This window comes from Squalius cephalus (genome assembly GCF_949319135.1).
Source record: "Squalius cephalus genome assembly, chromosome: 23".
Taxonomy (NCBI): domain Eukaryota; kingdom Metazoa; phylum Chordata; class Actinopteri; order Cypriniformes; family Leuciscidae; genus Squalius; species Squalius cephalus.
In genome coordinates this window covers 20,042,230-20,056,024 of record NC_137144.1, presented here as the reverse complement: position 1 = coordinate 20,056,024, position 13,795 = coordinate 20,042,230, and the positions used below count along the sequence as shown (strand labels likewise).

General features: G+C 37.3%; 1 protein-coding gene across 3 annotated transcripts in view; it reads right to left on the bottom strand.

Annotated features, from left to right (window-relative positions):
- The window catches only part of septin15 (septin 15), a 34,696-nt gene extending 27,971 nt beyond the window's left edge, over nt 1–6,725 (bottom strand). Inside the window, exons 1-2 of one of the 3 annotated variants that reach the window (XM_079859115.1) lie at nt 6,432–6,725; nt 2,243–2,339 (exon numbers count right to left, since the gene is read on the bottom strand). In XM_079859115.1, coding sequence (XP_079715241.1) covers nt 2,243–2,339; nt 6,432–6,470 — 136 coding nt within the window. In that variant the 5' untranslated portion in view covers nt 6,471–6,725. Of the gene's footprint in view, nt 1–2,242; nt 2,343–2,695; nt 2,885–6,431 lie in introns of those variants that run through there. The other 2 variants (XM_079859114.1, XM_079859116.1) reach the window with 2 other exon arrangements.
- Nucleotides 6,726–13,795: the final 7,070 nt, after the last annotated feature.

Below are 13,795 nucleotides of genomic sequence, written 5' to 3'. Positions count from 1 at the left end.
CACACTTTTTTGGAGACATTCTTGAACAAATCCTATGCAGCGCTGGCGCCAATGATTTCCTGTTGAAGCGCGTTGATGTGCGCGGTCTCACTCTCCTCTAGTCGACGTGCTCGCGGGCGAGCTTTTCCGAGAGAAATGCTCATATAAGGAGTTCCACTCTGATCTACGTCATTAGATCCACGATCGAAAAAAAACCAGCCGAAACTTGCACCAACCCGGAAGTAAGATTTTCGGCACAGAAATTCTCCGTTATTCGTCCAAAATATTTTTTTTAAACTTTGCCCATGTTTAGCATGAGAATCCATCTCTTTAACAGTGTAAACAACTCTGAATACATGAAACACCATTGTACCCCCCCTTTAAGGAGAAAATACTCAACAATGGTGTTGACTTATGAATTTGCACATGGTTTGTCTTTAAGAATATTAAAAATACCACATAGACATATAAACAACATTGAATCTTTGATTTTCACCACAGGGGGACTTGGTCCTACCAGACTCTCGTACATTTCATTTGTACAGAGAGTCTGGCCACTCTCCATTGACAAGCGTTAACTTCCTTGAAGGCGGGTACTCTGTTGAATTTTAAAACTATTGGATCTGCCCAGAGCCACTCTGGATCTGCCATAACCAATCGCTAACGTTTGGTCGTGACGTAACCCTACAACTCAAACTAGCGCACAACCTCAACGTCATCGTTCTCAGCCACTCCCTCTGTTCGCTGATTGGACCGGTAAAAATTTGGCCGGAGAAAACCCACGAATATACCACAAACCCAGACGGAGTCCTGAAGGAAAATGATAATTGAGCGGAAGTACATAGGAGGGCGGAGCCAGGCTACTTTAAACTTGCTGTGCTAACCAACAGAAAGCTACTTGGTTTGAAAGTGACTGTAATTTGTAGTTTTAGCCAACCAATAAGAGGGCAACATTGAGGTAGCCCCGCCCACACTGAAATATTATTGGACTCCTAATACATATTAAAAAATAACAAAAATCACAAAGACAATTGTAAAAATCGAAAGAAAAACTATGAAAATATATGATTTCACAAGTAAACAGAAATTGCTTGCTGCTGGAAATTCACCAGAGTAAGGAATCTTTTGTTTTACAAATATATACAAAATATATTTAAAAATAAATATTCTTAATAGAGGCCACAAACAATAATGAAGGCAACACACCTAGTTCTCTACAAAGACCAGTGCGGCTTGTCTCCTGATACCAGTACAAGCATCTCAATTGGCCGGTTTACCAAACAGGAAACCCCAAACTAGCCTTTAAACAGAGGTAGGGAATGTGTGAGAGACAAAGACATAGAATGAGTAACAACTTGGAAAAGAGGAAGAGGGAACTGAAGAGATTATTTTGCACCAGAACTGGGAAGCAAACTGCAAGCGCTAACAGACACACACACCCGGTTACTATGGTGAGGCGCTCCACCACAGTTATGTCATCGAGATCCATATTTCCAATATAGCTTTAGTCACAGCATCCAAACCACAGAGAGAGCGTGTGATAATGACAATAGTATTGATCATCCAAACACTCGTCATCTATCTACTCTTTATGTGGGAATAAAGTCATTCGTTCATCAGCAAATAAATCTCTTTCATCCAAAGACAGATTATTCGCTTAAAGTAAAAAACAAAAAACAGAAAGCTTATTTTATGTCATTCTACAAAACAAGTGCCATTTGTGGTTCTCATGCATGCAAAATAAGAATATATATATATATATTATACTAATTTTACAACCTTAAACACAAGACTTGCAATGTCAAATTTCACTAAGCCTGTCAACCCTGTTAGTGTTTCCTGTACGACCGTTTCCTGAACATTTCCTAAATGTTTCCTGAAGGCATAATTACAGTAAACTATATTAATATAGCCGGAAATGCCGCAATGTTATGGAGTCCCGCACATGAAATGGACAAAAATATATATCGTGGGCATATTCGTTCACTCGTTTTAGTTAAATCGAGGCCATATCCAGATTCATTCCCTTGCATTGATTTAACTGAAGCAAGGGAATTAGTAAGTATTAGTAAGTCATGGGAACGAATTGTTAATTTGTGGACATATTTTTGGCTCCATACGATGCAATTGATTAACAAACTTTTTATCTGATATACTGTCTAAAATCGTACAAAAAAAAAAAAAATCACTTAATCAAACTGGGACAGGCACCCATTTCACAGAATGCAATCTCAAAGGTGAGCAAAAGAATTTTGCGACTTACCGACAACCATGAGTGTGAACTCAAATCCCCTCTTCACGGACTTCCTGTACACCTGGTTGGGGAGGTTGGCGAAGCCGACATAACCCTCCAGATTCCTCTGCTGGAAGAAAACACAGCTTTACTCCACATTCCACTGATTAAAGAGCAGAACGGCTCCTCCATTACTGTTATCCCTCTCAAAACAGAGCTCAACAAGACTTCAGAGGAAACATATTAAAGGCTATGCTAATATTAACATTAGTTACAGTGGATAATGCCTTAGCACAGTCAAACTCTTAAACTAACATGCAGGGATACCACAACAAAGGAGAACATGGAGTTTTGCTAATTTGAGGATGAGTAAACAGATCTGCGTTAGGCTTGCCTAAACACAACTTTTGGAAACCAAGAGGCTGGGGAAAGGATGGACACATGGGATCTCGTGACAAACGTCTGTTTCACATGCTCATTTACGTTTCGTATCAAATCCATCATGAACTCAATGTCGTCATGGAGGCAGTGAATTTCGCTCCAGATCACAGCCAGCGCCTTGTCCAGGTGCAAGTTCTCCTTCACAAGCTTCTCCATCCCTTTCTCTCCGTCGCTTTCCTTCTCTTGTAATCTCATGCTCTCGGAAGCACAGCGCTGAAGCACACGCTAGGCGAGGCAAACACAATTGATCGCTCTGCTTTGGCTCCGCTGAGCTTCTCATGCATGGTAGGCCAATGGAAAACTAACTAGTAGGGGCCATGCTGATCATTTAGGGAGAGGCAGATAGCTTGAACGGGGAGGGCGTCGATCACCAGTGAGAGTTAACTCTTTTTGGCCTGAATGAATGACCATGGCTACAAATTTATTTATCAGAACTAAGCCAATAGACTCTTTGGGAAACATGGTTCATGTAAAAAATGGAATGCTCAATCATTAAAAACGCTAATAAATTTAACACTGTTAAATACAGTATTCAGCAAAATATACATTTTTCAGTTTGTATATTATGATGTTGCAACGACAAAATTCACTTGTAGCATTTAAAAGGATTGATTTTAGATTTTCATTTAAACTAAATATATTATATGATTATATAAAAGAGCAGGTTGGCCAATGGCCAATATAAGGCTGATAAATATGACACTATTTAATTAAAATTACATGCATTACAAAAAATACAATGAAGATTTAATTTACATATTTACTAATTTAGAAATAATTAATTGTAAAATGAATGAATATAAAAAGTAAATCTATAAAATAAACAGATTTATGTTTTAGCAACATCTTGTATCTCTAACCCTATTATTGTATTTTTCACAAATTAAGAAATAGTTTAAAAACATGAATAAAATGGAAGTAAACACTGTAACCAATAGTGCACTCAGTAAACTGGTAAAATTGTGCGCACTGGGTATCATATTTTCTCACATAAAGATAAGGTAACAGTTATTTTATACAGTACACAGTGAATATGACATGGATATAGCACAGCATAGTTTGAATTTTGAAATCAAGGGCTGGGTCAAAAATCGCATTCGCTCGATTAGGTATAAGTAGCACTATTTTGAATAAGTATTTACTTCAAGACCGCTAAAAAAGTATGTTCTATATAGTATGAATGTGTGTAGTTTGAATGTAATCTGGACGCATTACATTCGCCATGCTGTCATTATCATGCATCGCTTCACTGCCATTCATAAATCCTCTCCCGTGGCCTCATGGGATAGTAAAGTGTCCTTCATATGTACACTTCAGAATCTCGCCTGAAGTAGTTGGTCATCCGGGTACTTTTTGACAACTCTTTTTTGAGTACTGTGCATTCGGACATACTTCTTTTTTGTCACATACTGTTTTATTCACCGACTATATAGTAGGGAAGTATGTGATTTCAGATGCAGCCTTAGATTTTAAAGATTACGCTCACATCGGCGTTCAGGTGATGGCGTTCTCAGTGCTGTCAAAATAAGAGTCCTGTCAATGTCAAAATAAAAGCTGCTTCTGATACTTTACAGCCAAACAGAAAAACGTATCAGTCGATGTCGATAATTAAAAAAATGCAAAATAACCATTATATTTTTACATAATTAAATAATAGAAAAATTGTAATAGCAATTTAGAGGTTATATAATTATCAGAAAATAATCAAACATGCATCAGTAAATAATCATCAGCCGTAATTTTAATATCGGTGAAAAATCACACAGCTTTGGAACAACATGCATAAATAAATGATGCCAGAATTGTTTTGTGTGAACTATCCCTTTAAAAGAGCAATGTATCAAAATGGATTTGATAGGAAACCTCTGACAGTTTATGGACACTCGCATCCCAAAACGCGACTGCATCTTCTTCAAATCTATATAATTCATACACCAGTCTATAAATAGCCATGCGCTGTGAACAGCTCAGGGCATTTTCCATGCTTTCGCTCTTGAAGCGCTCTTACGTAACTGTAAGATTGATGTCATGCCCCAACATGGCAAACAAAACAACATCTGACCAGAAGAGAGAATCAAATCATTGATTATTGAACCCCTATCCATGTTAGTATCCACAGATTGAAGGATGCATATCATTATTGAACCTCTATCCATGTTAGTATCCACATTAGATTGAAGGATGCATATAGTGTAGGTGGGAAAAAAGTGTGGGTGCTCACAAGCTTAATATTCAGAATAGGTTCATTTGTGCAATTCATTCATCCTTTGAAGGATGTATAACATGATATGAAGATCCTAAATATAGTGGGCCCACTTGGAGTATTAAAATGAATAAACGTCAAAGCATTAGATAACAAAATACCAAACATATCACCTGGCATCTGCAAACTAGGCCTTTTCTCATAACTAACTTCACTTTCCTGAGCACTTATTTTTACACAAATGGCCCCATGTTGATTTTAAGTAGATTTATGAAGTCAGTTTCCTTCAAGTTCACACAGAAAGGATCATGATATATGCTCAGTGACAGTTTTTGGCTGCTCTTCTCTCTCTCTATCCCTATTGAAATGCATCTCCACTCACTGCTCTCCACAAGGGAGCTGGGCATCACACTTAGAGCCTGTCATTCTCATTTGCTTCTCCAAACAGCTATTAACACACAGCAGCCCAACTATTTACTCAACAAAAAAAAACCCACATTTGTATGCATTTGGAATCACGTTTGTCTTGAGGTCAATGAACATTGGTATTCAACATATTCTAAGTATTATGTATGGTCTGACACAACAACAATTTAGGTTCACTTTTAAAATTGGTGATTCACAACTTCACAAATGCCTACATCATGGTATGGCAATATGGAAATTGTTTTTGACCTGATCATGTTATAAGATATTGTACCATGTACTGAAAATATAGATTCTGATGAGTTTATTTCTTAGTTCTTGCATGGTTTGGATGAAAGTACAATGTTTACATAATTTACTTTAACAATAATACACAAGAACCAGTGAGCTTTTGATCAAGGAAACCCAGATTATGGTAAGCTATTTTAACATTTAATTCTATATATATATATATCTATATATATATCTATATATATATATATCTATATATATATCTATATATATATATATATATATATATTTTTTTTTTTTTTTACATTAATAGTACTTATTTTTAATTAACTAAAAGTAATCTAATAGTGACTACAATTGTTTTCATAAACTAGAACTAGATATAATATCATTATTCCTTTACCTTATCAAATATTTGCCATTGAATTCTATGGGGATCTGTGGTAGACATCAACAATTCGCTGCCAACTAGTAAGTATTCCAACTGTTGTTGTGAAAAATCGCATTTTTACAAGTACTACTAATTGTTGATACATTAACCAAAAATCACCACAGATATGTTACCTATAACAAAGAAATTATTTGCCACTATTTGTATAGTGATAAACAGTAAGTGAATAAAATGTTGTATGTAATGATAGAGTTCTAGTTACTAATTGAATACTGGATAACATAGGCAAATGTATGAGTGTCCATTGAATAGTTATTGGTGAAATTAATTGTATCAAAAATAGATGCTAGTTAGTTTTAAGTAGCCTGATAAATGTGAATGCGGCTTGCCATAACAGATGATTAAGGGACAGTCACACTAGGAATCAATTGGCCCACCACCATGCAATTCCATGAATCAATGAAACAGATGTGGTTTAAATGTATTTTCTGGACAGATTTAGATAAATGTATGAATATTGTACTCACTGCAACGCTGGAAACAGCTGAGTCGGGTCTCTCGATCATCGTCCTGTGACAACACCCACTCTGAATCCCAATAGATCAGGCATAAAAAGATGAGTCGACTCAGAAATGGTCGAGTGCAGAAGCGATGATGAACCCTTACGGCTGCTTCTGAATTTGATTAAATAAATGGATTTTTATGGGAGGTAAACGTGCACTGGACAAAAACAAGCATGCGAGCATCGGCCGGGGGAAAATGTTACAATGCTGCGAGCATGAAAGGCGATTGTCCTCCTCCTAGAGAAATTCAACCCCTATTGGTCAGCGACTGGCCGCTTGTAGTGATGTCATAGAATTCCGCCCACTCTCGCATTTCATTGGCTCACTGGATTGTACAATGAATTGTGGTATTTGTAGTGGCAGGCACGTGGACGCAGGAAAAAGATGCGGCAGATGTATGCGCAATACTTCAAAACAAATTAAAATATTTTGAATAGAAATTATGTCACCATCGAGATCTCAGACAGGAAAAGGAAAAAATGGGAAATACTTTTAATTTTCTGCAGACATGGGAGAGCGTATTATGAGGCGTTTATGATCTGTAATGATGTAGGCTACATGTGCCCTCTAGTGAAATATTTTAATAGCCTAGTAGTTGTGATGTATACCAATTAATAATATTATTGATTAAAGGATATTATATTGCCTTTAGAAAATGAATGTTGAAATGTTTGATAACCTTTGTTCATAAAATAGACCTCATCAAATTAAAAGATATTTGCAGGATGCTTTTTAGGAAGTTTGCTTGGAGACAACACTGGCATCAATGGAAAGAAAGAAATCCAAGACTTTTTTACTCAAAATGTTTTTAATTAAACTGTTTGAAGCAAATATTAATTATAACTGCAACTTGATAAAACTGTGTTGTTTTACCTAAACTGTTAAGTAGGCCTATAGTAAAAAATAGGTACTGAAATAGACAAAAAAAAAAAAAAAAAAACTAATTAAATCTTAAATGACATAGGCATATATGCAATATTCTTTAATTTAATATTAGTAGTAGCCTAATAATAATAACAATAATACAGCTCATATAAAATTTACTTCGGACCAGTAAGGTTTATTATTGACAAATAATGAGATCAACACATTTGAATAACATTCATTACAATAATAACACTCTGAAATGTTACAATATCATTTTATTTTTTCTGTGTAGATGTAAAACATTTCTGTCACAGGTATGTTCACTTAGTTTCAGTTTTTCATTAGTCACATGTGTTCCTTTGTTTAGATTCCCGCCGCTGTTTAGTTTCTATGGTTACTGTGATTAGTTAGTTTGGTTAAGATGCGTTCACCTCATTATCTTTAGGAGCCTGTATAAGTTCATGTGTGTTCCCTTTGAGTTTGTCTGGTCACGTTAACAGTTCTGTGTGAGAATACTCTCTTGCCTGTTTGGAAATATTATTAGTAAACTTTGTGCTGGAACATTATTGATGTCTTCAGCTGTCTGCTTCCATACATGCCTTACAATTTCTTCCAAGTTTCATTTGGTTTGAAAGCAATTCTCTTGTATGTGGTTTATGTACTTGACCCATATCTCATTATCAAGTTTCACACAGTATTTCATTGTAACTGTTACAATCCTACAGCACATGAGAGACAAAAACATTAAAACAACATGAAAGTGAGTAAATACTAAATGTTAGCAATATAGGCTACATCTAAACCTATTGAGAGGATGAGGGGGAAACTCTTACTTGTCCAATAATATCCAGACTTAATCTGAAATGGGTTTCTTTAAAGCAGCAGGCTGTGGACTCAACTGTTGAGGACCTGAAAAACTGATGGGTTCATTATAGCAAAAATGTAATTCAACAAGTTTTTAGACATTATGTTTTTATTCTTCAGGTTTTGATATTGAGTAAAGACAGAGGTGGACAGTAACAAAGTACATTTACTTGAGTACTGTACACTTTTTGAGTATCTGTACTTTACTTGAGTATTATTTTTTCTGGAAACTTTTTCACTACATTTGAAAGACAAATGTTGTACTTTTTACTCCACTAAATTTCTGTCAAGGTCCTTGAGTGGAAATCAGTAATGTCAGTCAGGGGATGATTTTGGTTGCAGGGGTTGCATTTTGGTTGGAAATAAAAGTCGGATTGACATCAGAACTTGACGTCAGACTGACGTCAACATCCAACGTCGGAAAGACGTTGGATTTTGGTTGGAAATGAAAGTCGGGTTGATGTCAGAACCCTTTTGATCTTAGATGTTGATTTCTGATGTCAACCCGATTTTAATTTTCAACCACAATACAACGTCTGTCCAACGTTGGAGATTAACATCAATCTGATGTTGGACTAAAATCGCTTCTTTTGATACAATCACTAGTATCTTGTTGCATCGGTTGGAAAAGTTGTGGGTATTCAGGGTGTCACCTTGCAGTGGTTGGCCTCTTATCTCAAAGGCCTTGATTTTAGGCCCATCTAGGTCCTCATCTCTTTTTAATTTAGATTCCCCGTCAGTGTTCAACCTCATGTAAGGAATCTTGGTGTTACATTGGATTCGGCACTAAATTTTGAAAAACAAATCAGTTCAGTGGTAAAGGGTAGTTTCTTTCATTAGAGATGGATTGCGAGAGTAAAACAGTTTTTGTCTCCAAAAGACTTAAAGACTGTAATCCACGCCTTCATTACATCACGTCTGGACTACTATAATTCCCTCTACTGTGGCCTGCCTCAAACTACAATCTCTCGCCCCTCAAATTGTCCAAAATTCTGCAGCGAGACTTCCTACCGGTACAAAAAAGAGAGATCACATTTCTTCTATTTTAGCGATTTTACATTGGCTTCCTGTTAATTTCAGAATCGATTTTAAAATTGCTGTGTTTGTGTACAAGGCTCTATCTGGTGTTGCACCAAATTACATATGTGACCTTCTGATTCTGTACACTCCCCAAAGAACTCTTAGGTCTTGTAATCAGTTGCTTTTAACTGTCCCACGTTTTCATTGTACCACCAAGGGCCTTCTCTGCTGCAGCACCTATACTATAGAACAGTCTGCCCTTCGCTGTGTGGTCTGCTCCTTCATTAGCCAATTTTAAATCGTCTCTTAAATTAATTTTGTACATGAATATGAACACATCAAGTGAGTAATTTATTACATCAAACCAGGTAATCTCTGTGCATTTTAATATTAATTTGCATAGATAGAGCATGAAATGACAACAGGTTTAACATTCAGTATCTTGCAGTATTGATCAGGAGATGCAAAAAAATTCATTTAATAAGAAAGGCCAGTTGAATAAAGCAATAACAGTATTATTTTGTGTAGAGGTGTTGCATTTCCATTTCTGAAGCTGCTGCCCCATTACAGATACTTCTTTATCCAAGCCTCGTCTGCTTTCACACAGAATTCGGTTCTATGTGTTGTAACCCTGTAAAAAGTACAGATTCACTTTTTTTTTTGTTATTGCTAGCATATGCAAAATTATTTTTATAATTTGTCTACAATTTAAAATGAAAATATGACAGTTTTTTCTAAATTATAGCCTTTATTTTATAGTCTAATATACTTACACAACGCCTGCAACAGGACAATGTGAACTTGTCCTCATAGCACTCACAACTTTTTTGTCCGGTATTTGGAAGTCGACAAAATCGAAGCAACAGTTACCAGGTACTGATAAATGAGCTGTTGATGAGATACAAATGTATATCTTTAAGTAGGCTATATACTTGTTTTAGGAGAGAACTGGACAATATTCAAACCTCTTCAAAATACATTAAATATTAATGTGTTGATAAACGTCCTTCAAAATAAAGGTCCTTAGTATTTTTTTAGGTTAATTTTCAGAATCTTCAGATCAGCATATCCGTGTCTGCTTCCAGGGGCGATTTCTTCATTAGGGTGATTGGGCGACGCACCACCAAAGTGTGAAAGGGACTTTTTCAATCACATTCGCATTCAATCACAGAGTTACGCTAAAGGCCTATTTATACTTCTGCGTCGAACTCACGCCGTAGCTACATCGTAGGCTGTGTGTAGCGCGCGTACCCTTCGGCGTACCCTGACGTGCACCTCTCCAAAAATGTAACAACGCGTCAACTCTACGCGGACGCAAGCGCTGTGATTGGTCTGCTAGGACCGCTCCCTCGGGTTTCACATGCTCCCTCTGCAAGTGTAATTGCGTGCAACTCTGTGTTGCAATGTTCCAAAAAATCAGCTTGACCACATCAGAAAGCTTATTGCAGATTTTTGTGAAGTAAAAATCAGTGGAGAAATTTTAGAAAAACCCCATTATGATACCAAGTTCCACGCCATTGGCAACAAGGCAACATTTGAAGAGTTGTGCACAATTCAGAGCTATTTAAATAATTTGATATCTAAAGGCATTTCCTGAGGAGGGCTATCAGTGTCACTTTCCTGATGATTTTCCATCTAGACATGGTCATAAACAAATAAAACCTCCAGAGAATGAGAATCAGAAGAGATTAGAATAAATTTGGTGAATAATATTCGTATTTTGTTAGTTTGTGTGTACAGTATGCCATTTACGTAGGTCCTTTTACGTATTTTACGTATCGGAGTCTGTAATAAAGTTTGATGATAATAGACGCACATATTTAAGAGTAAAGAGAAGTAACAGATTTCGGCTTATCTTTGCAACAGATTCCAAGCTCACAGTAATGTGCACTTTAATGCTGTCATGACGCTGTAAGTCGACTAGTCGCTGATTATTCATGGCCTATTAGAGGGCGCAACAGCTAAGACATTTTTGAAGTCCACTTTTTTCTTTTTAAACCACTTATTGTACATGTAAGTTAATCGCTGTTCTAAATGGGCTGCTGCATTGTAACGCACACACATACACACAGACAGTAGCTCACACCTCACGCGCAGTTCACACACACAGAAACACTCAGTAGCACAGAAATGTATTGTCAACACGGTTCTGTGATTTATAAATAAAATAGTTTAGAATCAGTTGTGACTAAGTTAGTCCTTGTTTGTTTCGGATGCAGGCCTGGTCACAGGGACTGAAACAAAAACACACAATACAGAGCATACACGTAACAGATGCGAGATAGAAACTCAGATGTGTAGTTAGATCTTCTTCAAAGCCTACACAGATAATCACATGTGCTATATTGGCTTAATGCGTTTTGCAAGAAGAGATTGAGAGGTGATAAAATGCTTGTGACACATGTTTACATGATAGTTCACAGTACAGTTTTTTTTGCTGATTTCTATCTTCATACAGCATTCTCTGTCTTTGTGGGCATTATTGTCCGACTCTGGGTCGAAATGAACACCGCTACTGACCGTTTCTGTTTTGATAATAGGCTTGTTTGAGATGAGCAAAATCTGCGCAGAACCGATCACCGGTGATCAGCGCGAGATGCATGCCGGTTAGAAATGTGTCCGAGTGCGGTCCGCCTTGCTCTGATGTCATGCTGACGTATGTCAAAAATCTCTCGCGAGCGCAAGGCGCACCTGTCGGATTCTGCAGTCGAGCGCAGTTGTTCTCCACCGACTGCGCTGATCAAAAGCATGATGGGAAACGACTTGCTGACGACACAGCTTGATGTTCATTGGTTTAAACAACCGTGATGTATTGCTTTTATTTAAAATGTTTGATTTTAAAACTCTGATATCATGTTTTATGTGTACGTTATGTGGTAATATTCCCAAACTAACTCAGTGCGATCTCTATGGGTTATGCAATGTCATTTTTATTAAAAAAAAAAGAAAAGAAAAAAAAAAACACAAGAAAAAAGACTGATAAACATGTATTTGGAATGGAATTAAATAAGTATGCTACTTTGGGTGTCTTGTTCATTATATTTATTTTCATATAAAAGCAACAGAATTCCATCCAGTTTATTAGCAACACTGTGCACGAGCGTGAATCCGGTGAATCCCGCGATATTCGTCTTTGATCTCGCAGGTGTCAGATCCACTGCGAGAAGAGAGAACTGTCCGACTTGCCTGCGCTTTTTTCACTCCTCCTCTCACTGCAGCCGCCTACTCTCGCATACATTTCAGGCGAGGCGAGGCGCATCTCAAACAAGCCTATTATCAGATGAGATTGTCCTGACTGAGCGTCAGCTCGTGAGGCTCCGCCCTCTAGGCCGGCAGCAGCAGCTCATTTGCATTTAAAGGGATACACACTAAAACGGCATGTTTTTCTGAGCCCCAATAAGTGACAATTTAAACATGCTGTTAAATATTATCTGTTGGGTATTTTGAGCTAAAACTTCACATAAACACTCTGAGGACATCATAGACTTATTTTACATCTTGTGAAAAGGGGCATAATAGGTGCCCTTTAAAAGACATGAAAATTAAGTTACGATGCACTGCTGGCCCGATTGTACAGGTGAATATACCGTCATGTCCCGACTCCTAAACGCAAGAGTCTAGTATCGCCGCCTGCAGCGCTTGATGCTTGCTTTGTGCAAAACCATTTTGAGAGAGAGAGAGATGACGCAGCACCACTGAACACTCACGCTGTTTGTGCAGCCCTGGTGCACAAACTCACTGTGTTTGTGAATTTGCATCTCGCAGAAAGTTTTAAAATGATTGATTTGATTTTATAATCTGTGTGGATTAATTTACTCATACACTACATGCTAAAGTGAATCAATGTTTGTGGGAGAATTTCCCACATCATAAATGGGAGACCTGCGGGAATTATTAAAATTATACGCAATACCCACAATCCTGTGCCCAAATTCGAGCCCTGTTTGTGTTATGCCAAATCCGTGATACCTATTTCACCATTTAGAATTTTGTCATAAATCGTAATATCTTTTTAACGATTTGACATATTGGTACAAAATTTGGTAGGCATCATTATCAGCATGTCCTAAAAGTGACTGTGAAGTTTGAACTCTGCTGTACGCAGAATGGTCTGTCACTGACCGTGTTATTTTATTTATTTTTTAACAAGAGCGTTCTTTGAAAAAAAACGCAATTCCTGGTACACAAACGGTTAATAGAATTAAGCTCCTCCAAAACCAAGATGTGGTAAGTGAGGGAGAAATCAACAGTTCTGTGCTCGAAAATACGGTGAAAATCGCGTCACATATTGATTCAGGGACAGTGCAGTTTTTTCAATGACATTCGCCGGCTAAATGGCAAACCTGATCGTTAGTGTGTGTGTGTGTGTGTGTGTGTGTGTGTGTGAGTGTGTGTGTGTGTGTGTGTGTGTGTGGGCCTGGGACCACACTGTGGTCTTCCTGGTAAACCCTACGTAATGAGGACAAAATGTCCCCACAAAGATCCCCACAATATCCGAAATCCTTGTCCTTGTGGGGAAATTTTTCGGTCCAGATGAGGAAACTGTTTGATCAAGTTGAAAAGTTGAAAACCTTGTC